General features: G+C 49.4%; 1 protein-coding gene across 1 annotated transcript in view; it reads right to left on the reverse strand.

Moving 5' to 3' along the window:
- Nucleotides 1-2,670: 2,670 nt before the first annotated feature.
- The window catches only part of SLC6A11 (solute carrier family 6 member 11), a 125,445-nt gene continuing 108,159 nt past the window's right edge, over nt 2,671-19,956 (reverse strand). Inside the window, exons 9-14 of the mRNA XM_021694958.1 lie at nt 16,468-16,580; nt 13,261-13,398; nt 9,499-9,601; nt 8,539-8,639; nt 7,565-7,735; nt 2,671-3,360 (exon numbers count right to left, since the gene is read on the reverse strand). Of these exons, the coding sequence (XP_021550633.1) occupies nt 3,208-3,360; nt 7,565-7,735; nt 8,539-8,639; nt 9,499-9,601; nt 13,261-13,398; nt 16,468-16,580 (779 nt within the window). The 3' untranslated portion in view covers nt 2,671-3,207. The remainder of the gene's footprint in view (nt 3,361-7,564; nt 7,736-8,538; nt 8,640-9,498; nt 9,602-13,260; nt 13,399-16,467; nt 16,581-19,956) is intronic.

Consider the following 19,956-nt stretch of genomic DNA (forward strand, 5'->3'; position numbering starts at 1 on the left):
AGCACGAGAGGCCAAGACAGTTACCGGTGGGATCCTGAGATCAGGGATTTGAAGTTGAAGAGTCAACCACACAGGAATGAGCAGACACTGCATGTAGAAGATGGTTCCATTCCATGGACTGGCAGGACAAAACATGCTCTGTGGTCCCAAGTAACTCTTTGGAAATCCCAGATGCAGATTTAGAGATTTTTGCCTAAGTTCTAAGCAATGCTACACTTTTAGAGCCTGGGCACTATTCATTCAGGATGATAATAACCAGTGTGAATACAAAGCTCTACCAATCCTACTGAGCTCATGGGATCTTCATAATCACCCCGAGTTTGAAACAGGAGCTACTATCTTCTTCGTAGAGATGAGAGAATTGAGGCTGGCAAGGGCGGATCCTGGAGCCCAAACCAGGACTGCACGCTTCCAATCTCCATGTCTTTCCACCCCACCTTGTCTGCCTCAGACATGCAGGTCTGCCTAGCAGGGCGAGCCCATGAGCTTTGCAGCAGCCACCACAGCCATGACGAGGCAGCTGCTGCCTTCTTTGGGCCTCACAGCATGAGACACAGTAAGGCAGAGTGATTGAGAGACTGGGCTTTGAGTTCAGACAGACCTGATTTCTCTGTGCCTCAATCATTCCCATCTGCAAAGTGGGGGAAGTAATAAGTAAAGTGGGGAGGTGCCTGCTTTATGGGATTGTTTTGAAGAGTGAAGAGACAACTTCTGTAGAGCACCTACAACATAGCAGACATTCCATGTATGCTGAGCACATGGAAGGAAAGGAAGTATGGGCTCCTGAAACACCCCTGGGTGCTTCTAATTTGTAATCCTGAGTTGAAACTGCAACTTCCAAGGATGGAACCAAGAAGATTTTACAGGTATATCATGCAGGTGATAAAACACAGGGACAACTCAAGAACACCACTCTGCTAGGAACCGCCACATATAGTTTGTTCATTCCTTTAATTTTTAAAAATGAGTAAGCAGACAATCGTGTGCCCTTTGAATACCCAATAAAAACGTTCATTATGTAAAACAGTACAACCTTTTTCATTTTTTAATAATTCTGTAAATATCTCAGAAAGGATGTATTGTTTCTAATGAATATCAAAAAAGTCACCATAATGACATTTCCCCTGCCCCCACATTTCCCTCCCCGTCCCACCCCAAGTTGCCCAAATACTAGTAGGAAATTACAAAAAAACCAAGAGCAAAAGCCCTCCCTCCGCCCTGCCCCATGAGTAGTGTTAAGTGAGTGAAATGTTAAGTGCCACAGATACAATGCAGTGCATCCCGTCCCTAGCGAGGCTTCAGAGCTGTAGGTGGAGAACCGGTAGCAGCAGCAGTGGGGAGTCTTCCTCCCCAGGACCTGGTGGGAGAAGAGTAGACATGGACAGACACAGCAGAAGGCTCAGCATGAGGCCCGATCCTCCTGGGACCACTTCCTGGGTCCACCAGATCCGACAGCTCAGGGAGAGCCAGGCAGGCCTGGGCAGTGTGTGCAAAAGGGGGACCAGAACCAGGCATCCCAGCCCACCTGGGGGGGGGGGGGGGGGCACTGGGCATCCCTTCTAGCAAACTCAGTCTTCAGATGGGGGCTGGCCAGACCAGAGAAGCTGTCAGTTTGGAAAGTTTCAGGTGAATCAAACATGTGGGTTCCTTACAGGAAACTAAAGCCTTGGTTTGGAGAAAGCTCCTGTTTCCACCAAATAAAACTGGGGACATAAAGGAAAAGGATAAAGAACGCACCTTCCCTGTCCCCAAATAACTCTGAATCTAAGACAAAGGGCTGATGAAATCTGATTAGAGAGAGAAGTCAGGCAGAGAGGTCTGAGGCAGCACCGGGCTCACCCCCACCAGCCCCCGGCCTGCACAGAGGGAGGGGTGGGAGCCCGGTTCTTCCTTCCAGTATAAGTGCTGAGGCTTCTCAGCCCCCTGGCGAGAGATGCAGGTAGGACGGCTCCCAAAAAAGGGGTAGGGAGAGAAGGTTCTGCTGGTGATAAGAAGAAGGATGGGGAGGACTAAGAGGTAGCAGGAAAGCAGGAGAGAGAGGAGGGCAGAGGACAGTAAGAGAGAGAAGAGGTGGCAAGCAGATGAAGAAGGGGCCAGGGGACAAAACCAGGCTCCAGGCCCTACTGGGGTTCCTTCCCCTGGGAAGCTGGTAGAAGGTCCTAGACACAGATGGTGGCCGGGGCAGCGGCAACAGCAGGAAAGACAGCTGCAATGGAATGGCAGCTGCTTCCTGACCCCGAAAACCAGTGTGCAGGTGACTCCAGCCAGCCCCATGAAGACAGAGAGACAGACACGACAGGAAGAGCAGATGGACAGGACAGGAGGAGCCCTGTCACGGGGGCTGAGGACCTGGCCAGACTCCAGAGAATGGAGCCACTCACAGATGCATCAACCTGGAGTTTAAGGGGGAAACACCACATCATTTCCATGACAAACTTGATTTTAAATAAGCAGGGAGAGCCTTCAGAACAATTAAAGGTCAAGGTCAGGCCTGCCGGCCAGCAGCCACCACCCAACAAACCATACCAACACAATCCCCAAGAGACCTGCCCAGGTCAGGAAGGACCTCAGAGATCACTTGATCCAGCCCTCCCCATTTGGGAAACAGGGAAACTGAGGCCCAGGGAGGGGATGGGAGCACCCAAGGTCACTTAGTGGGATCAGGGCAGAAAGATCACTCTCTTCTCTGACACATCCTTGCTGTCTGCAAACCCACTGCTAAGAGGTTGGGGATGGCAAAGGCAGGATTTGAAGGCAAAGCCCTCCCCGGGGGCATGGAGGAGGGGCTGCAATGGTCAGGGAGGAACATGGGACATGGAGCGGTCAGCTAAAAGGCTGACAGAGATCAGGCATCACTCCTACCCCACCTGCCCCACAGCCCAAGTATAAAAGTTTGACCATATGATACAACTTCTCCCTAACCCTTAGAAAACACTGGTTAAAACCGTCCTAGCATGGAAGATTCTGCTAGTCCCTGTACAGTATTATCTCTTCATAATGTTACTTACATGATAACTGGGGGCAAGGAGGGGAATGGGACTTTAAACCAGAGTGTACACGGCCACCTTAAAATTAACTTGTTAATAAATCCTGTGCAAAACGAGCAAGCCTCTATCATTAGGGGAAGTATGTGTCTCAGGTATTCATTTATACACACGGGGTCGGGGGAGGGAAGGAAGGAGAGGCATCCGAGGTGGCAGGTGTGTCTCAGAAGTGTGTCTCCTTCTCTGTGATGGCTGCAATGGTCCCATCGCCCTTGAGTTTGGCGTCACAGTCATTAACCATCACCGTCCGTGGGCCTGCCCCAAGCTTGCCCCGCATTTTCAGATCAGCGCTGGGGATGGTCAACTTCCGGAATTTCTATGTGATTGGAGAGGAGAAGAACGGTCTGAGAGGGACTGCCAGGGTCCGGGCGCCTGGCTTGGCCTCTCCCAACTGCATGGGTGGACACTGCAGGCCACAGAGACATTGAGACCAAGATCTGGGCCTCTGCGCTGTTACTTAGAGCTCTGTTCTGCATGATGAACTGACCTCCCTGGGTCTTAGTTTCCTCCTCTGGAAAATGGGGACAACAGAGGTACCCACTCCTGCGGTTTGCTGAGGAGTGAGGAGATGGCTTACAGAAGGGCTTAGCATTGTCCCTGGACTACTGCAGGTGTAATTGGGGCTGACTGCCTCACCCTCCCTCCAGTGGAGACAGAGCAGCTGGGCTTTGATTGCTCGGCCACTCACTAGCTCTGTTAGGCAACTCACCTAACCTCTAGGAGCTGCGTTTTCCTCTTCTGTGGACTGGGAGGACATAGTGGCCTGAGAGGGGTGTTGCAGGAGTGAGCTATGGTAACCTCTAGGACTGTTTCTGTGATTGCTGGATAAATGGGTATGTTTCCCACAAAAAGGGTGTCATCATGGGGCCACTGTCCAGGGGAACATGTGGTGTGTGGCGTCTGCTCCTTGGGCCGTGCGTGAAGATGGAAACATTGGCACAGCCATGGTGGCCCCATGCCGCCTCGCAAAGTAGCCAGCCTTGGGCTGGGCACGGATGGTGTGGCTGTCATCCCTACTGTACCAAGGAGGGAGCAGAAGTCACAGGCAGACTCCTGACAAAGGCTTCTGCTGCCACGGTGCTGCCTGGAGCCCCACACCTCAGGTTCACATATACCCCACAGGGTTCATCAGGGAAAGGCACTGGACCAGGATTTGGGAGGTCCTTTCTGGGCATAAACCCTTTCCCAGGAAGCCTGCAAAGACTTTTGGAGGTCTGATTTTTCATGATCAAGGTTCTGTCTTCTCTTCCAGATGCTGCCATGCCTAACAGGCTGAACCTACACAGCCCAGGTGGGATTAACAGGCCAAATCCCCCATGCTGCACATCTTCTATGTGCTAGGCACCACACAGAAGAGGATAGAGAGCATGGGCTCCAGAGCCGGGCAGTTGGGTTTGAATCCCAGCTCTGTCACTTCACTGGAGCAAGAAACTTAACCTCTCTGTGCCTTGGTTTCCTCATCTGTCAAAGGAGAACAAGGGCACCTGCCTCCTAGGATTAACACAAGGCTCAGTTTAGTTGACCCTGCCACAGATTAGCACAGATTATCCATCTTCAAAGCAGTTCTCTCAGGTAAGTACCACTGACCCCATTTTTTCCTTCCAGATCCTTCCTGTCAGCTGGCAGAACCTTCTGGAAACAGAGGGAGGTGAACTAACTGGCACACGTTTCCTCAGTAAGGAAGGCCTGGAAATCAGTTCTGCTGTCGTTAATAAACCTTGCTTTCTGTGGAGGCAGGTGCGTGAGCTTAGGGAGATGGAAAAAGCTCACGAAAGTAGCTTCTCCTTCCACCTGCCCACCCTCTCCCCCTCCATGCCAGGCCTGAGCTAATCTCTGGAGGATTCACAAGGGGATACTGGGCACTCCTGAATACCAAAGGCACGCAGGGGGAGGGGCCTGCAGGGACCAAGGACATGGTTTGGTTCCAGATCAGAACTAACCAACTGCCCTTGACCTACATTCCCTGCGGGAGCCAAGGAAACCTTCTCAGGGGGCATGAGCAGGCTTGAGAAAGAGACCTTCCCTCTCAGCTTGGTCCTTCTGACTGGCTATGTAGCTTTTTTCTGGAGCTGAGGCCCTCCAGTGGGCAGGCGGGCTGAGTGAAGCCGACTCTGAGCTGGCACTCACATTTGGATGTTTGCACACACATCTACTCCCATCTCCATTTGGCCTTGTTCTGGGACAGAAAGGTGAACCCCTGAGATCTCTGGAGGGTGGCGGTGGAGCAGAGACAGGGACCCGCAATGGAGGGTGGCCAGTTCTAGCAGAGGAAAGAGACAGCGAAACTCAGGTGGTGAGAGCTCAGAGCTTCTGCTCTGCCACTCTGAGGCTGTGTGCCCTTGGACAAGTTGCTTCACTTCTTTATGCTTCAGCTTCCTCATCTGTGAAGTGGGGGCAATAAGAGCCTCCACGTCACGGGACCGCTATGAGGATTAAATGGCGTAATGTGTGTAAACAGAACAGTTTCTGGCACACAGCAGTTTGCTAAATGAGTGAGAAACTGACTCAAACCATCTGATGTGCCAGCAGGTGAGAAAGGAGAGTAGAGCCAGCGAATGCTCTAGAGTAGGATGGTGTGGCTTATAACTCTGCCAGCCACCAAGGGACCACATAGGGCGCTGCTGACAGGAAATGTCCGGAGCAGGCAAATCTATGGAGACAGAAAGGAGATGGGTGGTGTCTGGGGTGGGAACGGGGTAAACTGTGAATGGGCATGAGAAGTCTTATAAGGGTGATGGACATGTTTTCAAGCTGATTCATGGTGATGTTTATAATACACAGAACACAGAACACAGAAAGTTACTGCAAAAATCACTGAATTGTATACCAGAAATGGGTGAATCTTAGGATACATAAACATACTTTAATAAAATTGTTTTTAAAAAATTTGGCATCACCTATGGAAATTAGTATGAAGTTTCTTCAAAAAATTAAAAACAGAACTACCATATGATCCAGCAATTCCACTCTGGTATTTATCTGAAGGAAAGAAATATACTAACTTGACAAGGTATGTACACCCCCCCACCAGTGTTCACTGCAGTATTATTTACAACAGCCAAGACATGGAAACAGCCTTAGTGTCCATCAGTGGATGAAGGGATAAAGAAGTTATGGTAGGTATACACAATGGAATATGACTCAGCCATAAAAAAGAAGGAAATCCTGCTGTTTGTGACAACATGGATGGACCTTGAGGGCATTACGCTAAGTGAGATAAGCCAGACAAGGACAAATACTGTATGATCTCACTTATATGTGAGACCTAAAAAAAACCCCAAAACCAAAACCAAACAAAAACCCAACAAACAAACAACAAAGAAAACCTACCCGAGCTCAAAGTACAAAGAACAGACTGGTGGTTGCCAGAGGTGGGTGGAGGGATGGGGGGTGAAATGGGTGAAGGGGGCCAAAACGTACAACTTCCAGTTATAAAATAAATAAGTCATGGCAATGTAATGCACAACATGGTGACTATAGGTAATAATACTGTAGCGTGTATTTGAAAGTTGCTAAGATAATAGATCTTAAGAGTTCTCATCACATGAAAAGAATCTGTAACTGTGGTGAGGGATATTAACTAGACATACAAATAGTAGACCACTATGTTGTTACCTAAAACTAATATAATGTTATATGTCAATTATATCTCAATTCTAAAAATTTGGTTTGCTAAGTTTTGGCTGTGTGATGCTAATTTTTGGTTGAGCGATTTCATTGCTCTGAACTTCAGTCAGTCTACCTATTGAAGGCAGAAAATGAGGCCAGCACCCTGGTTTGCTCAGAGGACTAAGGGAGATACATGTAGAGAGTCTAGCATGGTGATGACGTGGGATAGATGTTCCAACGTCAGACCCCTCCCTTTGTCCTGGGGATGGGGTCCTTTGTGAACTAACAGAACAGTAAAAGCTAACGCTTCGTCACTCTGTTCCAGGTCCCAGTCTAAGTCCTTTCCCTCTATGAACTCATTGAGTCCTTATAAAAACCTCTGTAGGTCAGGAACTGCTGTTGTCCTCATTTTTTTTTTTTTTTTTTTTTTTTTTAAAATTTTTTTTTTTTTGAGAGGGAAGGAAAGACAGAGAGAAGGAGGGGGAGGGGGGTCAGAGGGAGAAGCAGACTCCCCGCCGAGCAGGGAGCCCGATGTGGGACTCGATCCCAGGACTCCAGGATCATGACCTGAGCCGAAGGCAGTCACTTAACCAACTGAGCCACCCAGGCGCCCCTGTTGTCCTCATTTTACAGATGAGGACACTCAGAGAAACTGGCTCACCCTCCAGGCCTCACAGAGATGATGTCACACAATGGCAAAAATGAACACCTGCCAGAGAGGAGCTGGCCGTGGCTTCCCCAGGGGACACGTGGGGCTCATTCTTCACACACCCAGTGCTCAGATAAGACCCATGGACTTGTTCCTGCTCTTCAGCCCACCCGAGGCAGAGCCAGACCCCGCATGTGCCTCAGCGCCTTCAGAGCCGTCCTTGCCAACCCGCCACCCCCCCCCGCCACCTGGGCTGTCTCACCTCAGGCAGTGTCCCCTCGGTCTTCCACAGCTTGATGAAGATCCAGAGTGGGATGCAGAGCATGGAGGACAGGGCCATGAGCCAGCCGATGCTGTAGCCCCAGGTGGGGTAGGTATAGATGTTGTTGTACTTGAGAGGCTTGTACTTGACAAGGAAGAAGATAAAGATGCCCTGCCGAGAGACGGGGAGAAGTCCCTGGGGGCCAGCCTTCGGCGACGGGCCCAGGCACAGGCCCGCATGCAGGAAGCCAGTGAGGGTAGGGGCCACCGCATGTGACAGCCCTGGACAGGTGAGGCCCTGTGTCAGCTCACACAGGGAATGGACTCACACAGATCCCAGCACCACATCAGGGCTGTGAGACCCTTCCTGCCCCAGAAGCCTTATCCCCAGCCTCTGCCCAGTTGGGAATTTTCTAGCTCCTTCTCGGGGCTTCTTTCAAAGTGGACTTTGCAGAACCATGATGGTTTGTGAAGATGCTCTGAGACATTTTCAGTGCCAAGAACTGGGTGAAGAGCAATGGGGTTATGTATATTAAACACAAATTCCTCTCCAAGGTGTGGCTTGAGGGGCAGAGCAATGAGCCCCAATTTTACCTCAGTTCTGTGGCTTTCTCTGTTAACAGCAAAGCTAAACGTTGTCTCTCATAGGATCCTTGGCCCTCATGGAGACAAGCCCCAGCCACTTAGCTTGCAGGTATAGAATCTGAGGCTTTGAGAAGGGAGGGGGCTTGCTTATGGTCACACAGCAAGGCGGTGGCAGAGCTGAGATCCCAGTGGGGCCCCTCCCTGGCCAAGCCCAGAAACTGTCCCCATGACTCCCACTTAGAAAGCTGTTAGGTGCCTTGGGCTCTCTGGATGCACAGAGGGTCTCCCAGGGGGTCAGCACGTCCTCAGTTTCAGCCTCAGCCAGGCTTGTGGTGCTAGAAGGGGAAAGTGGGTGAGTGGGCTGGAGGCAGCTTCTGGCAGGGCCCTTACCGCACAGATCCCGGGGGTCACAACCTTCCAGCACCATTTAATGAGCGACAATGGCCGGTAGCCAATCATGTCTTCGATGTTATCGTAGAAGCGATTGCTTCCTGTCCAGAATAAAACAGACAGGCACACACCCCAGAGAATTTTTGTACAAGACTCCAGAGGGAAGGCTAGGAGTGTTTGCTTTCCCCAGCCCGACAGACAAATGATGGCAGGGACCTTATTTACCACTTAACAACTACCAAGATGTTACATATGTGAGCTTTCAGAATATACTGCAGGAGAAGGAATTCTGGTCCGATGCTGGGAAGACCCTTTCTGACCTTGGTCAGTGAGGCCCAGGAAACAGTGAGTAGGAAACATTTCTGGGAGAAAGGTGGAAGATGGTCCCTTTGAGAGGCAGGGCCAAGGCCTGGCTGACATACATGGGGGCAGGGGGCAAGGCTCTGAAGGGGACAGCCTGGCTGGGCTGCTAATGAGTGGGGCAGCCCGCAGGGCGGCCTGTTCCCAAGCTAGGCTCATAGTGGGAATATCCATCATCACTGAGTCCAGCAATCCTCATCCACTCATTCGGTTTAGGAAATAGGAGGACCAGAAGGCAGGTGCTGAATGAGGGTCAGGCACCATGCTGGCTGCTTTGCCCACACTATCTCCTACTTGGAGACATGGTGAGGAATATCCCATTTTACAGATGGAAAAACTGAGGCTCAAAGGCAGAGGCACTGGCCCAAGGTCACAGTGCCTGAGTCTGGAACCCCTCCCTGTGTCCCTGTGCCGCAGGAGTATAAGAACAGGAAGCTCTCCTGACAAGTGTGAAAGGCCGAGCCCCTGAAGGAAAGGAGGAAGAGGTGGATATAGGTGGAGACCAACGCAGAGAACCTGAGCCTACCTAGGCCACAGGCGTCCATATGCTGGGCACCATGACAGGCTGCTTGGGCGCAGGTATGTCCAGCCTCTACTTACCATACACCCAGCCAATGCAGACGCACTCAAAGATGGCCACAAAGAGAAGGCACATTCCGCTGGCTGCATAGGAGTCGAAGAGCTGGAAGATGTACATGCCGCCCTGTGCAGCGGGAGGACATACATGTGGACAGAGGGATGCAAAGACACACAGGAGAGCAGGGTCGGACAGCTGGCCTTCGAAAGGCCCTCTGCTTGGCCCTGTGGCTACCATCAGCCAGGAGTCACATCCACCAGAGCAGACTGCTTCTTCCTAGTCTCCCCAAACGACACACCCTCTGCACCTGGGCCCCCCCTAAGGTAGCACCCTCTGGGGTTGCTGGGCTTGGGAAGGTTTGTCTTGTTTTTTCCTTCCAAAGGCTGGAGACAACACAGAAAACCAGAGACTGAGGTCGGGCAGCCTCAGCCCCTTTCCCTGATGGTTCTAACAGCATCCCCACTGGCCTCCTTGCCTCGAGCCTCACCCCCTTCCCCAAACATAGGCTTTCACTAGGACCTTTCTACTATGCAAATCCAATCATGTCTCTCCACAGTTTAACATTACCCCTTGGCTCCCATAAGCCTGCCAGTCAGAGTGGCCCTCTCACTTGGCCTTGTCTCTCCTTCCTCCCAGCCGATCTTCACATGCTTCCCTCTGACAGACTAAGGGATAGTCTCCTCTCTGTGCCTTTGCATGTGCTGTTCCTTCTTTACTTGGTAAGTTCCTTCACAGCTCAGCTCAAATGTCACCTCCTCCAAGAAGCCTTTTTGACAGCCTTATCTTCTCTTTAGGCCTCTGCAGGGAGGCCTAAAGGGCCATTTTAGGGATTCACAGTTTTTTAAAAAAGTTTTCCCATCAGCTGTTCTGTTAGCTCTGGGCTTCTGCTGGGGAGGCCCCCACACCAGTTCTCTTTGTATCTCCTGCCAGTGTGGGAGGAGAAGGCCTGGGAGTTATAAGCTTAGCTGGCCCAGGTGACCCAGGAAGGTTTCTAAAAAGGAGGGATGGCATCTGGGCAGGCAGCTAGCTGCAGCCCTCAGAAAGGTTGGGATCTCTATAGGAAATCTTACAACACATGACAACCCTGAGGGGGACACAATCAACAGCAGGAGAAATAAAAGTGGAAAAGGGGAGGAGGGTCAGGTTGGGGGAGGCATTTGAATGCCAGGACAGGGAGGTAAGAGTCCAGGACAAAGCCTGGACAGCCTCCTGTGTCTGCCACAGGGACATACTCAGAATTAAGCTTCCAGCCTGTGCTCCCATGGCCTCCAGGGCCTCTTTCTACCCTCTGAGACCACACATAGGCTGGGACTGTTTGTTTCCTCACTCATGTCTTCAGCTGGATCTGGGGCAGCATCTCGATGCCCAGAGGGCCAGACAGATAACACGAGGGAAAGAGGTGGGCCCGGTGTGTGACACCAGGAAGTGGTGGGGCTGGCGCTAACTGGCCAGCACAGGCCCCACGTGGCCACAGAACGCCGGGTGAAAGTTGCTGGGGGAGGCACGCCTGGGTGCAGCCAGATCTGCAGATTTTTCCAGAAGATGCCAGAAATCCAGATCTTCACGAGAAGTCTTTCTCTTCTTAACTGTTGGTAACCTCTCCATGTTCTTAAAAACACAGTGGGGGTGAAACAAAGGGGATCTATGGGACATATCTGGTCTAGGGCCTCCTGTTGGTGCTGGATGGGGTGGATATTCAGGGCTGTGAGAGTAAGGAGCAGGTCTGAGGCTTCTCTGTGACTAGGAATGTGGTTGGCTTTCTGAGTTAAAAGCTCAGACGATGCTCCTAACGGCTCTCCTGAGGAACATGTGTCTCCTTCCATGAACATCTCCTTCCATGAGTGTCTCCTTCCATGAACATCATGTATACATATGTAGCCCTCTCCAAGTACCAGGCTCTGATTGAACTACTTCCCATGTCTTAGTCTGCTTGATCCTTACAGCGTGTATAAACAAGGCAGGCACAACTGCTGTCCTCAGTATTCATAGGGGAAACCGAGGCACAGAGCAGTGAGAAAACTTGCCGCAGGTCATCCGGATAGCCAGTCGTGGGACTGAGGATTGAATCTCGGTGGTCTGGCTGCATAGCCCAGGCTCTTAATTCTCTACCTAGAATTCTCTACCTGCCGTGGTGGAAGATAAAAAATCTGTGGCCTATTTTTTCCCCAAAGCCGAGCTTTAAATGTATATAAATGAGGGAGAAGATCCTGCCAGCAATTACTGTGAAGGCTGAGGCCGACATGGCCCATTTGGCAATTTTAACTTCTCTGGTGCAATCACTCACAGATATTCCTGCATGGAGGCAGAAGGTTGGCATGCAAAGCCCAAGTGTCTGCTGATTAACGGTCAGCACAGTGCATTTCCCTGATGGGCCCCAGGAGCCACAAGGCACCCCTGGGCAGACCCATGGCTTCAGGTTGAAGGGTGGGCATGGAGGCTCTGCAACATGGGGGGGCACCCAGGGCTGGGGGGCTCCCAGGGCCGGAGGTCCTGGAGGGTCCTCTGCCTGCCTGCTCCAAGCCAGGGACACCCATACCAATGCCTGCTCTTCTTGGAGCCCTGTTCCCATCAGCCTCATTAACATGTCACATTAACCCCCCAATTTCTATGTGACAAAGACTCTACTTCGTGTAATTAATCAGCACTTAATGAAGCCCTGCTCAGTTCAGGGCTGGTTTCCCTGTGTGGGGAGTGGAGAGATGGAAACGGGAAGTGCCATACCATTCATTTGCTCAAAGCTGATTATCACTCCCATTAATGTGACAATGACTAGGAGCAGTAATAACACCAGCCACCACGCCCTGAGTGTCTACCCTCTGCCAGGACCCAAGGGCACAGAGCCGGGCAAGGCCAGCTCCTGTCTTCATGGACCTCGGAGCCTGGTGTGGGGAGAGACAGGTGAACTGAGCGTTCATTCTAAGGTGGGAGAAAGGCTGGGCTGAGCCTGGAACAAAGTGCTTGAGGAAAGAAAGCAGAGGAGCCTTTCAGGAGACAGCCTCTGAGCTGAGAAGCAGAGGATGAAGAGGATCCATAGACCAACCTCAATACCACCTCAGCTGCTTCAATGGATTGGAGTTCCCTCATTTCTTTCCATGTGTCTTGTAAAACCTCTTCTTGTTGGGCAACAGTTTTCTGTTTTTTTAAATTAATTAATTTTGTCAGTGTGGGGAGAAAGATATCTAATTTCACTTTCCCAAGGTACTTGAAAAAGTATTTATTAGACAGATGGCTGCAGGAGGGGAGAGAAACATGGTGTCATGAGTCTTAATGTGGGGGGTCATGGTGAAACCCTCCTCACTCACAGGTCCAGCAGAGACAGGGCTGGGGTTCAGACACACAGTGCCTGAGGTGCCAGATGTCTTCATGCATGTCTCTTCTCAGTGATATTCCAGAAAAGCCTGCTCTGAACTGCCAAGAGCAGTACCTGGGTGAGGGGTCCATAGCTGACACTGTCCCTTTCACCCAGAAGTACTGTAAGGGTGGATGACTATCAGATAACCCCAGTCTTTCACTTTGTGAGTTTTACTCCCCTCTGGTAATGACCATGGTGACCGTGAGCTGAGCATTCACACATGTGAAGACATTGTGCTCAGGGCTCAATGAGAACTTCCAATGATATTCGCAAAGAGGAGAAAACGAGTCCTAGAGAAATACTAGACCTGGCCGGGGTCACATGACCGATCCCAGAGCTGGGATTTGACATCAGACCTGCCTAACCGAGAGCCCAGGCACTTAACCTTCCCGTTACCGTGTTCACGTCGCTTAGTTGTTTCCATGTCACTCACCTCCGTGAGCATCACGAGGCCCAGAAAATAGGAGATGATGGATAGAGCCATGATGAGCAGCTCCCGCCGGTAGCCCCTCCGGAAGACCTTGGGGTACATGTCCACCACAGCAGTCACGAGGCTTTCCACGCACACAAACTGCACAGGGCAGATAGGACCGTGTCAAGCCCGAGAGAAAGTCTGTTCTTAGTGGCCTCAGCTCTGGACAAGTACAATAGGCCTAAGCCCTGGGCTTCCCCCCCACTGGGCCTTACCTTCCTTTCCACACTCACACTGACAGAAGGCCTGAGAAGAACAACAGTCCTGGTACTTACAGAACTCCAGCAAACCCATGTAACAGATGAGAACACTGAGGCTCAGTGAGGGGAAGTAACCTGCCCAAGGTCACTCAGCGAGGAAGTAGCAGAGTCAGGACTTCAACTGGGGTCTCCTGACTTGAAAGCTAGTACTCCTTCTCCCCCATGCTTCCTGTCATGTGCCTATGTGCTGGGCCCTGTTCTGGGGTCAACAACTTAAAGGAGACGCTGTCTGGGAGGCAAGATGGGAGGCTCTGCAACTGTCCTGAGAGCTGAGTGCTCGGCTAGTGGCAGGCTCTGGTCAGGCTCTGTGAGCAGGGCTTGAGTTCCTCATTCTCTAGGACTGTGAGAGTTCTCCCGTCCTTTGCTTCTGCTGAGCAAGCACCCCCTCTGATGGGTGGAGAGCAATCGGAGGTGAGCCAGCACCCAGCTCTGATGTTTCTGCTATGGGACTCGGTGGGCTGGGCCAGAGTGCGCAGGCTTAAGACAGCAGAGCCTGAGCCACCAAGTGTCTGCATCCCACCATGCTGAGACTGGGCCAGACACACCGTATCCATTCTATTCCTACTCACCCATCAACACCCAGCCCAAATATCCCAACACACCCATCAGCCCCCTCCCTGGGTTCTCCCAGCACTGTGGGCAGATCCCCTGCATAGGCCTTTTCCTGACTGCTCGTCCTTGCCCCCAGCTTGGGCAGAACAGACCTTTCCTCTCCTCTACACCCAGGCCACCCCCTGCCTCACCTCATGGTGCCCATGGAGCTTATATCTATGTCCTTACAAGGTGGGATCCTAGAGGGCAGGGGTGATGCCATTTTCACCTATCCCCAGTGGCACAGAGGAGATGCTCAGAAAAGGTTTCAATAAATTAATAAAAATAATAATAAATAATGGCAAATACATGGTGCTTGTTGTGAGCCAGACTCTTTTCTAAGCAGTTAACAGATTAATTTAATCTCTATAATCCAATTAGTATCCCTGTTTGTAAGTGAGGAGTGGAAGCATTGGAGGTAAGCCACCTGCCCGAGGGCACAGAGGTGTTCAGTGATATGGCCTGGGTAGGAACCAATCTTTCTAGAGACTGGGCTTTAACCACTGTGCTGGACCGCCAAGACTGGAGGGAAGTAAAAGAAGTAAAGGATTCCTTTGCTGGTTACCATGTGGAGACACTCCCTTCCCTGGAGCCATTTTTTGGCCCCAAATCCTTTCCAATTCATTTCTACCTCCTCAGGAAAGGTATTTCCAGCTTCACTGGCAGACAAAGGGACCAAGCACAGAGAGGTGAAGTGACTAGTCCAGAGCAACACGGCTGGTAAAAGTCATGGACCTGGGACTCAAACCCAGCCCTGTCTGACTCCAAAGCCCAGGTTCCTAGCCTCCGAGCTACCCTGCCTCTACCGAAAGGCTGGCTGCAGTCTTCCTTTCTCCAGGGTCCTCAGGGAAGGAAGAAGATGCAATTCAGGGAAGGCTGTTTATCCAGGACCCAAACTGAAGAGACATCAGAGCATGTGGACTAAGAGGCACAAAAACCTGGGTACATGTTCCAGCAACTCATTCAGCCTCAGTTTCTTCATCTGCAAAATGGGGATGACAAAAGGGGCCCCCCCCCAGTCCATGTGGTTATTGTGACAGAGAATGGAGGGTGTGGCCCAGGCACGGCAAGGGCAGCGCACACGGGGGTAAGAAGAGCTGCCATCTGCCCACTAGGCCCCCAGGTCCCCCTTGCTAACACAGCATCTCAGCCCAAGTGCTGGCTCCGCTCAACACACCCAGGGACCCAGAGAGCCAAGGCCCCAGCCCCCACCTCCCTCTGCAGGACAGTCACTGTCACGCACGAGCTGCCAATCCCTCCCGAGGCCTCTGCCTGCAACACTGGAAGGGAAGATTATCAGCAGAAACACCCGGTGCTTCAGCAGCTCGGCTTAGCAATTTCTGAGAAATCATCCGGGGGAAAAATAGGACTTGGCTGGGTTGACAGACACACTGGCCATGAGGCTTGGGTGCTAAGCGACTTGCACAGGGTTATGGGTAGAGGACAGCACCTTGCCAACGGAGTCTGATAGCAGAGCCGCTGGCTCTAGGTAGATGTTCACTGGGGCTCTTAAGGAAACCCGCCGCGCTGGAACAGCAGGAAAAAGGGTAGATTTCAGAGAGTGGAGAGTGACTGGAAGCCACCGGGATTCTGGCTGGAAAATCAAGAAGAGGACTGGAGGAGGGCTGGGAGGGCAGGCTGCGGTGAGTTTTACAGTGTGAGAAGATGAAGTGCGTGCATTCATGGGGAGATAAAGGAAAATGTGCACAGATAAATTGCTAGTTCTAACTATACAGCCTTCACTGAGGAAGGCAGGCTGCCAAGTGGAGGGTGGGTGGGGAGAGCCCTATCAGCAACAATGAGAGAGCAGGCATTGGGAGCTGATGGTGGTGCCGAGGACCCATGTGGCCACCTGGAGCATGTCAGGGGGGCCATAACAGAGATGGAGGAAGGAAGGAGAAGGTACTTTTCTGTGCTCCTGTGTCCCCCATGATTTGGCAGGGACAGGGACACGTGGTGGTAGAGCCTTGGATACCATTAACCATAGCCCTATCTCTGAGAATTTCTTCAGCTTGCTAGGTGGTGCTATCAGGCAGAAATATGTTCACAGAATGCAAGTAGTTAGCAATTTTTTAAAAACTTAGATTGGGAGTTGGGAATTCCAGGTAAGGAAAAGTGTATTTGGGAAGATGTGGAAGGAGCTATACAGGGGTGTCTGGGGGTGATGGTGGAGATCACGGCCTGCTGAGAGGAGAGCAGGGTGGGGACAGTGGGCAGGGCCCTGACAACCAGCACCAAGGTGCTGGTAAGTCCCCTGAGCTGCTCCGAAGAGTAGCATCTGGTCTCCCTGCCATCCCAGCCTGGGGTCCCCCCTTACCTGGCTGTCCAGGCCCAGGAAGATGAGCATCATGAAGAACAAGGTGGCCCACAGTGGGGAGAGAGGCATCATGGTGACTGCCTTGGGGTAAGCGATAAAGGCCAGGCCGGGGCCTAGAGAGGAAGGAGAGAGAGGTGCTGGGTGCAGCTCAGTCCCTCGTTCAAGTGTTATTTTAATCCATCATATATCTAGTGCCTCCTTTGCGCTAGGTGCTACGCCTAATTCTCCCTCAAATCACGGGAATCTCCCAGCCACCCTACGCAGTTTGTACTATTATGATGCCCATGGTGGGAATGAGCCAGGTGAGGCGCGGAGAGGTAAGAAAGGGTCAGGAGGGGTCAGGATTTAAACCCAGACTTCCCTCTGCACAGTCCTGTCTCTATTGTTCTCACTGGGGCAGACATGCGGGTGGTAGCTTCTTAATACAATGCAGATTCTCAGGCCCACCCCAGAGATGCTGATTGGGTCAGTCTAGGGTGAGGCAAGGACCAGGCACCAGGTGATTCCAACGCGGGAGCAAGAGTCCAGGCTTGGATGAATGCCATTCTACCCCAGGCCACCTCTTCCTGTGGTTCCTCCCCTCATTTCCCAGGTCCACACTCACTTATTTTGGCTGCTCCAAAGAGAGAGCTTGGTTAGCATGTCCTGAGGATGAGCTTTATTAATATCAGGGGAGAGATACCTGATGTTCTAGCCCTGTAGCACAGTGGTCAAGGGCACGGGTTGTGCAGTCAGGTGGTCTGGGTTCAAATTCTTGTTCTTTACTGGGATCTCTATCTGTTTCCTCAGCTGAAAAATGGGGATAATAAAGTCCTACCTAATAAAGTGGTTTTGAGAATTCAGTAAGATGATGCAGAATATGGAAAGCACTTAAGGTAAATGTTCAATAAACATTAACTCTGATCATTATTTTTTTTACCTTAATTAAAAGCAACCCTATTAAAGTCTAATTTACCTACAAGAAGCACTCATTTTAAGTGCACAGTTCAATGAGTTTTGAAGTATGTATACCCAGATAACTTCATTCAAGACATAGAACATTTCTATTGCCCCCTTGGGCTCCTCTGTAGTCCCTCTCTCCCCATTCCCTGTCTTAGCTCCAGGCAACCATTGATCTGATTTTTTTTTCACCTCATACTAGCTTTGCCCATCTTATTTAGGAGTGGAATTGCTGGGTCATATGGTAACATATGTTTAACTTTCTAAGAAATACCAAACTGATTTCCAAAGTAGCTGTCATTTTACATTCCTATCAGTAATGTTTGAGGGGTCCAGTGGCTCCACATCTGTGCCAACACTTGATAATATCAGATGTGGCGTTTTCTTCACATATCTTTGTTTTCCATTCTTAAATCTTTTGCAAAGTCCTTGTTGAGTCTTCCCATTTTTTATTGTCTCCTTTTTCCTGAGTTGTGGGAATTCTTGATATATTTGGAATACAAATCCATTATCAGAGAAGTATTATTAATATTTTCTCCTAGTCTGCGGCTTGCCTTGTCATTTTCTTAATGGTATCCTCTGAAGAGCAGAAGTTTTAAATTTTCCACTTGTTTGTTGCTAGCATACAAAAAATATAATAGGTTTCTGTTTGCTGTCCTTTTATTCTGTGACATTACTAAGTTCACTTAATTTTTGTATGGTTTTCTAAGTGGTCAATCATGCTCATTCATAAATACAGTTTTTATTCTTCCTTTCCAATCTTAATTATTTTATTTTTCTTGCTTTATTACACTCTCTAAGAACTCTAGTACCATATGGAATAAAAGCAGAAACAGCATACATCCTTGCTTTGTTTTTGATGTGAGGGTCAAGTATTTAATATTCAGTGGCCAGGAGATTAACATTTGTGCAATACTATTGATTAAACTACAGACCTTTTTCATTATCTACCAGTTTTTCTCCTTATGTCCTTTTTTTCTGTCCTAGTATCCAATTCAGGATTCCACACTGCACTTCACTGATGTATTTATTTACTCTCCTCCAATCTGCAACAGTTCCTCAGTCTTGTCTTTCATGACCTTGATATTTTTGATGAGTACTGGTCATTCTTTTGCAGAATGTTCCTCAGTGTGGGTTTGTCTGACGTTTTCTCATTATTAAACAGAAATTATACATGTTTGGGGGGCAAGAACATCATAGAAGTGATGCTGTGTCCTTCTCAGTGCATTATGTTGGGAGGGGTACATGATGTCCACAAACCTTAGTATTGGTGATGCTTACCTTGATCACTTGGTTAAGTTGGTGAATGCCAGTTTTCTCCACTGTAAAGTTACTGTGTTTCTCTTTATAACTGATAAATATCCTGGGTAGGATACTTTGAGATTATGAAAATATCCTGCTTCAAGTAAAACTTATACGCACTGATTTTAGCATCCATTGGTAGATCTTCCTTGCAACAATTATTCCTGTGGTGTTTGCCTCACAGGTTTCTATTTTCTTCATTCCTTCTATACTTTATTAATTAGAATTATTTTGTAAGAAAGAGCTGTCCCTTCACACTCATTTATTTATTCAATTTTTATTTATTTCAGTATGGACTCTTGGGTATTCAGTTTATTCTATGGATCACAATCCACTACTATCATTATTTATTCTGCTATTCAAGTTGTTCTAGGTTTTGCTACTAGGAGCTTCTTCAAGTTGGTTCATATATCCTTTTGACATGCCTTCATCCTTTTTCTCAGCACTTCCTTATTTCTGGCACCACTAAATGTTCCAGCTTCATCATGTCTTGCCCCAGCACTGGAATCAACTGCTTCTTCAAGAAGCCCTGGTTCCTTTCATGGAAAGTGGTGTTCAGAAACCAGTATCTGGTTTCTGGGTATGTTCATGGCTACCAGGGTATCACTCCTTGCAGGCCCTCTCAGCACACAAAGCTAGGAGACCTATGTATGTATATCTACACATACATACACATATATATATTTCTATATCTATCAGGATATATATATAAAACCCATGAGTCTATCCTGATACCTCAAATTCTAATACAGCTCATTGTAGCTTCTCCACTTTCCTTATTTGTAACTCCTTTCTCAGCGAAAAATCTGTCTCTAATGATCTTTATTGACTTGTTTGTTCAATCCTCACATACACATACAATAGTTACAGAATTACAAACCCATACCCCTGTACAAACAAAAGAATAGTACAGTAATTTTTGTTTTTAGCCTCATAATGTACAGTCCAAATACTGTTTACTGAAATTTACTTAGGTTAGGTTTTTTCTTTCACATTCTCTTCAATGTGGTTACATTATTCATTCATAATACAGTTAGGTTCATTTCTTACTGTCTGTATTCCCTTTTAATTCCACTCACAAAAAGGAACTGTTTATTTTGGGTGCTATGTAAAATATTACTATTACCATGGTTCTCTAAGAGTCAGACTTAATGAAAATATACTAAGAGAAGTATTGTTTCTTTCTCATCCTTACTTAATTCCACCCTTCTTTATATCCCTTGTCCACTCATCCTCTGTAGGTCACCA

Source organism: Neomonachus schauinslandi, chromosome 1 (genome assembly GCF_002201575.2).
Source record: "Neomonachus schauinslandi chromosome 1, ASM220157v2, whole genome shotgun sequence".
Classification (NCBI taxonomy): domain Eukaryota; kingdom Metazoa; phylum Chordata; class Mammalia; order Carnivora; family Phocidae; genus Neomonachus; species Neomonachus schauinslandi.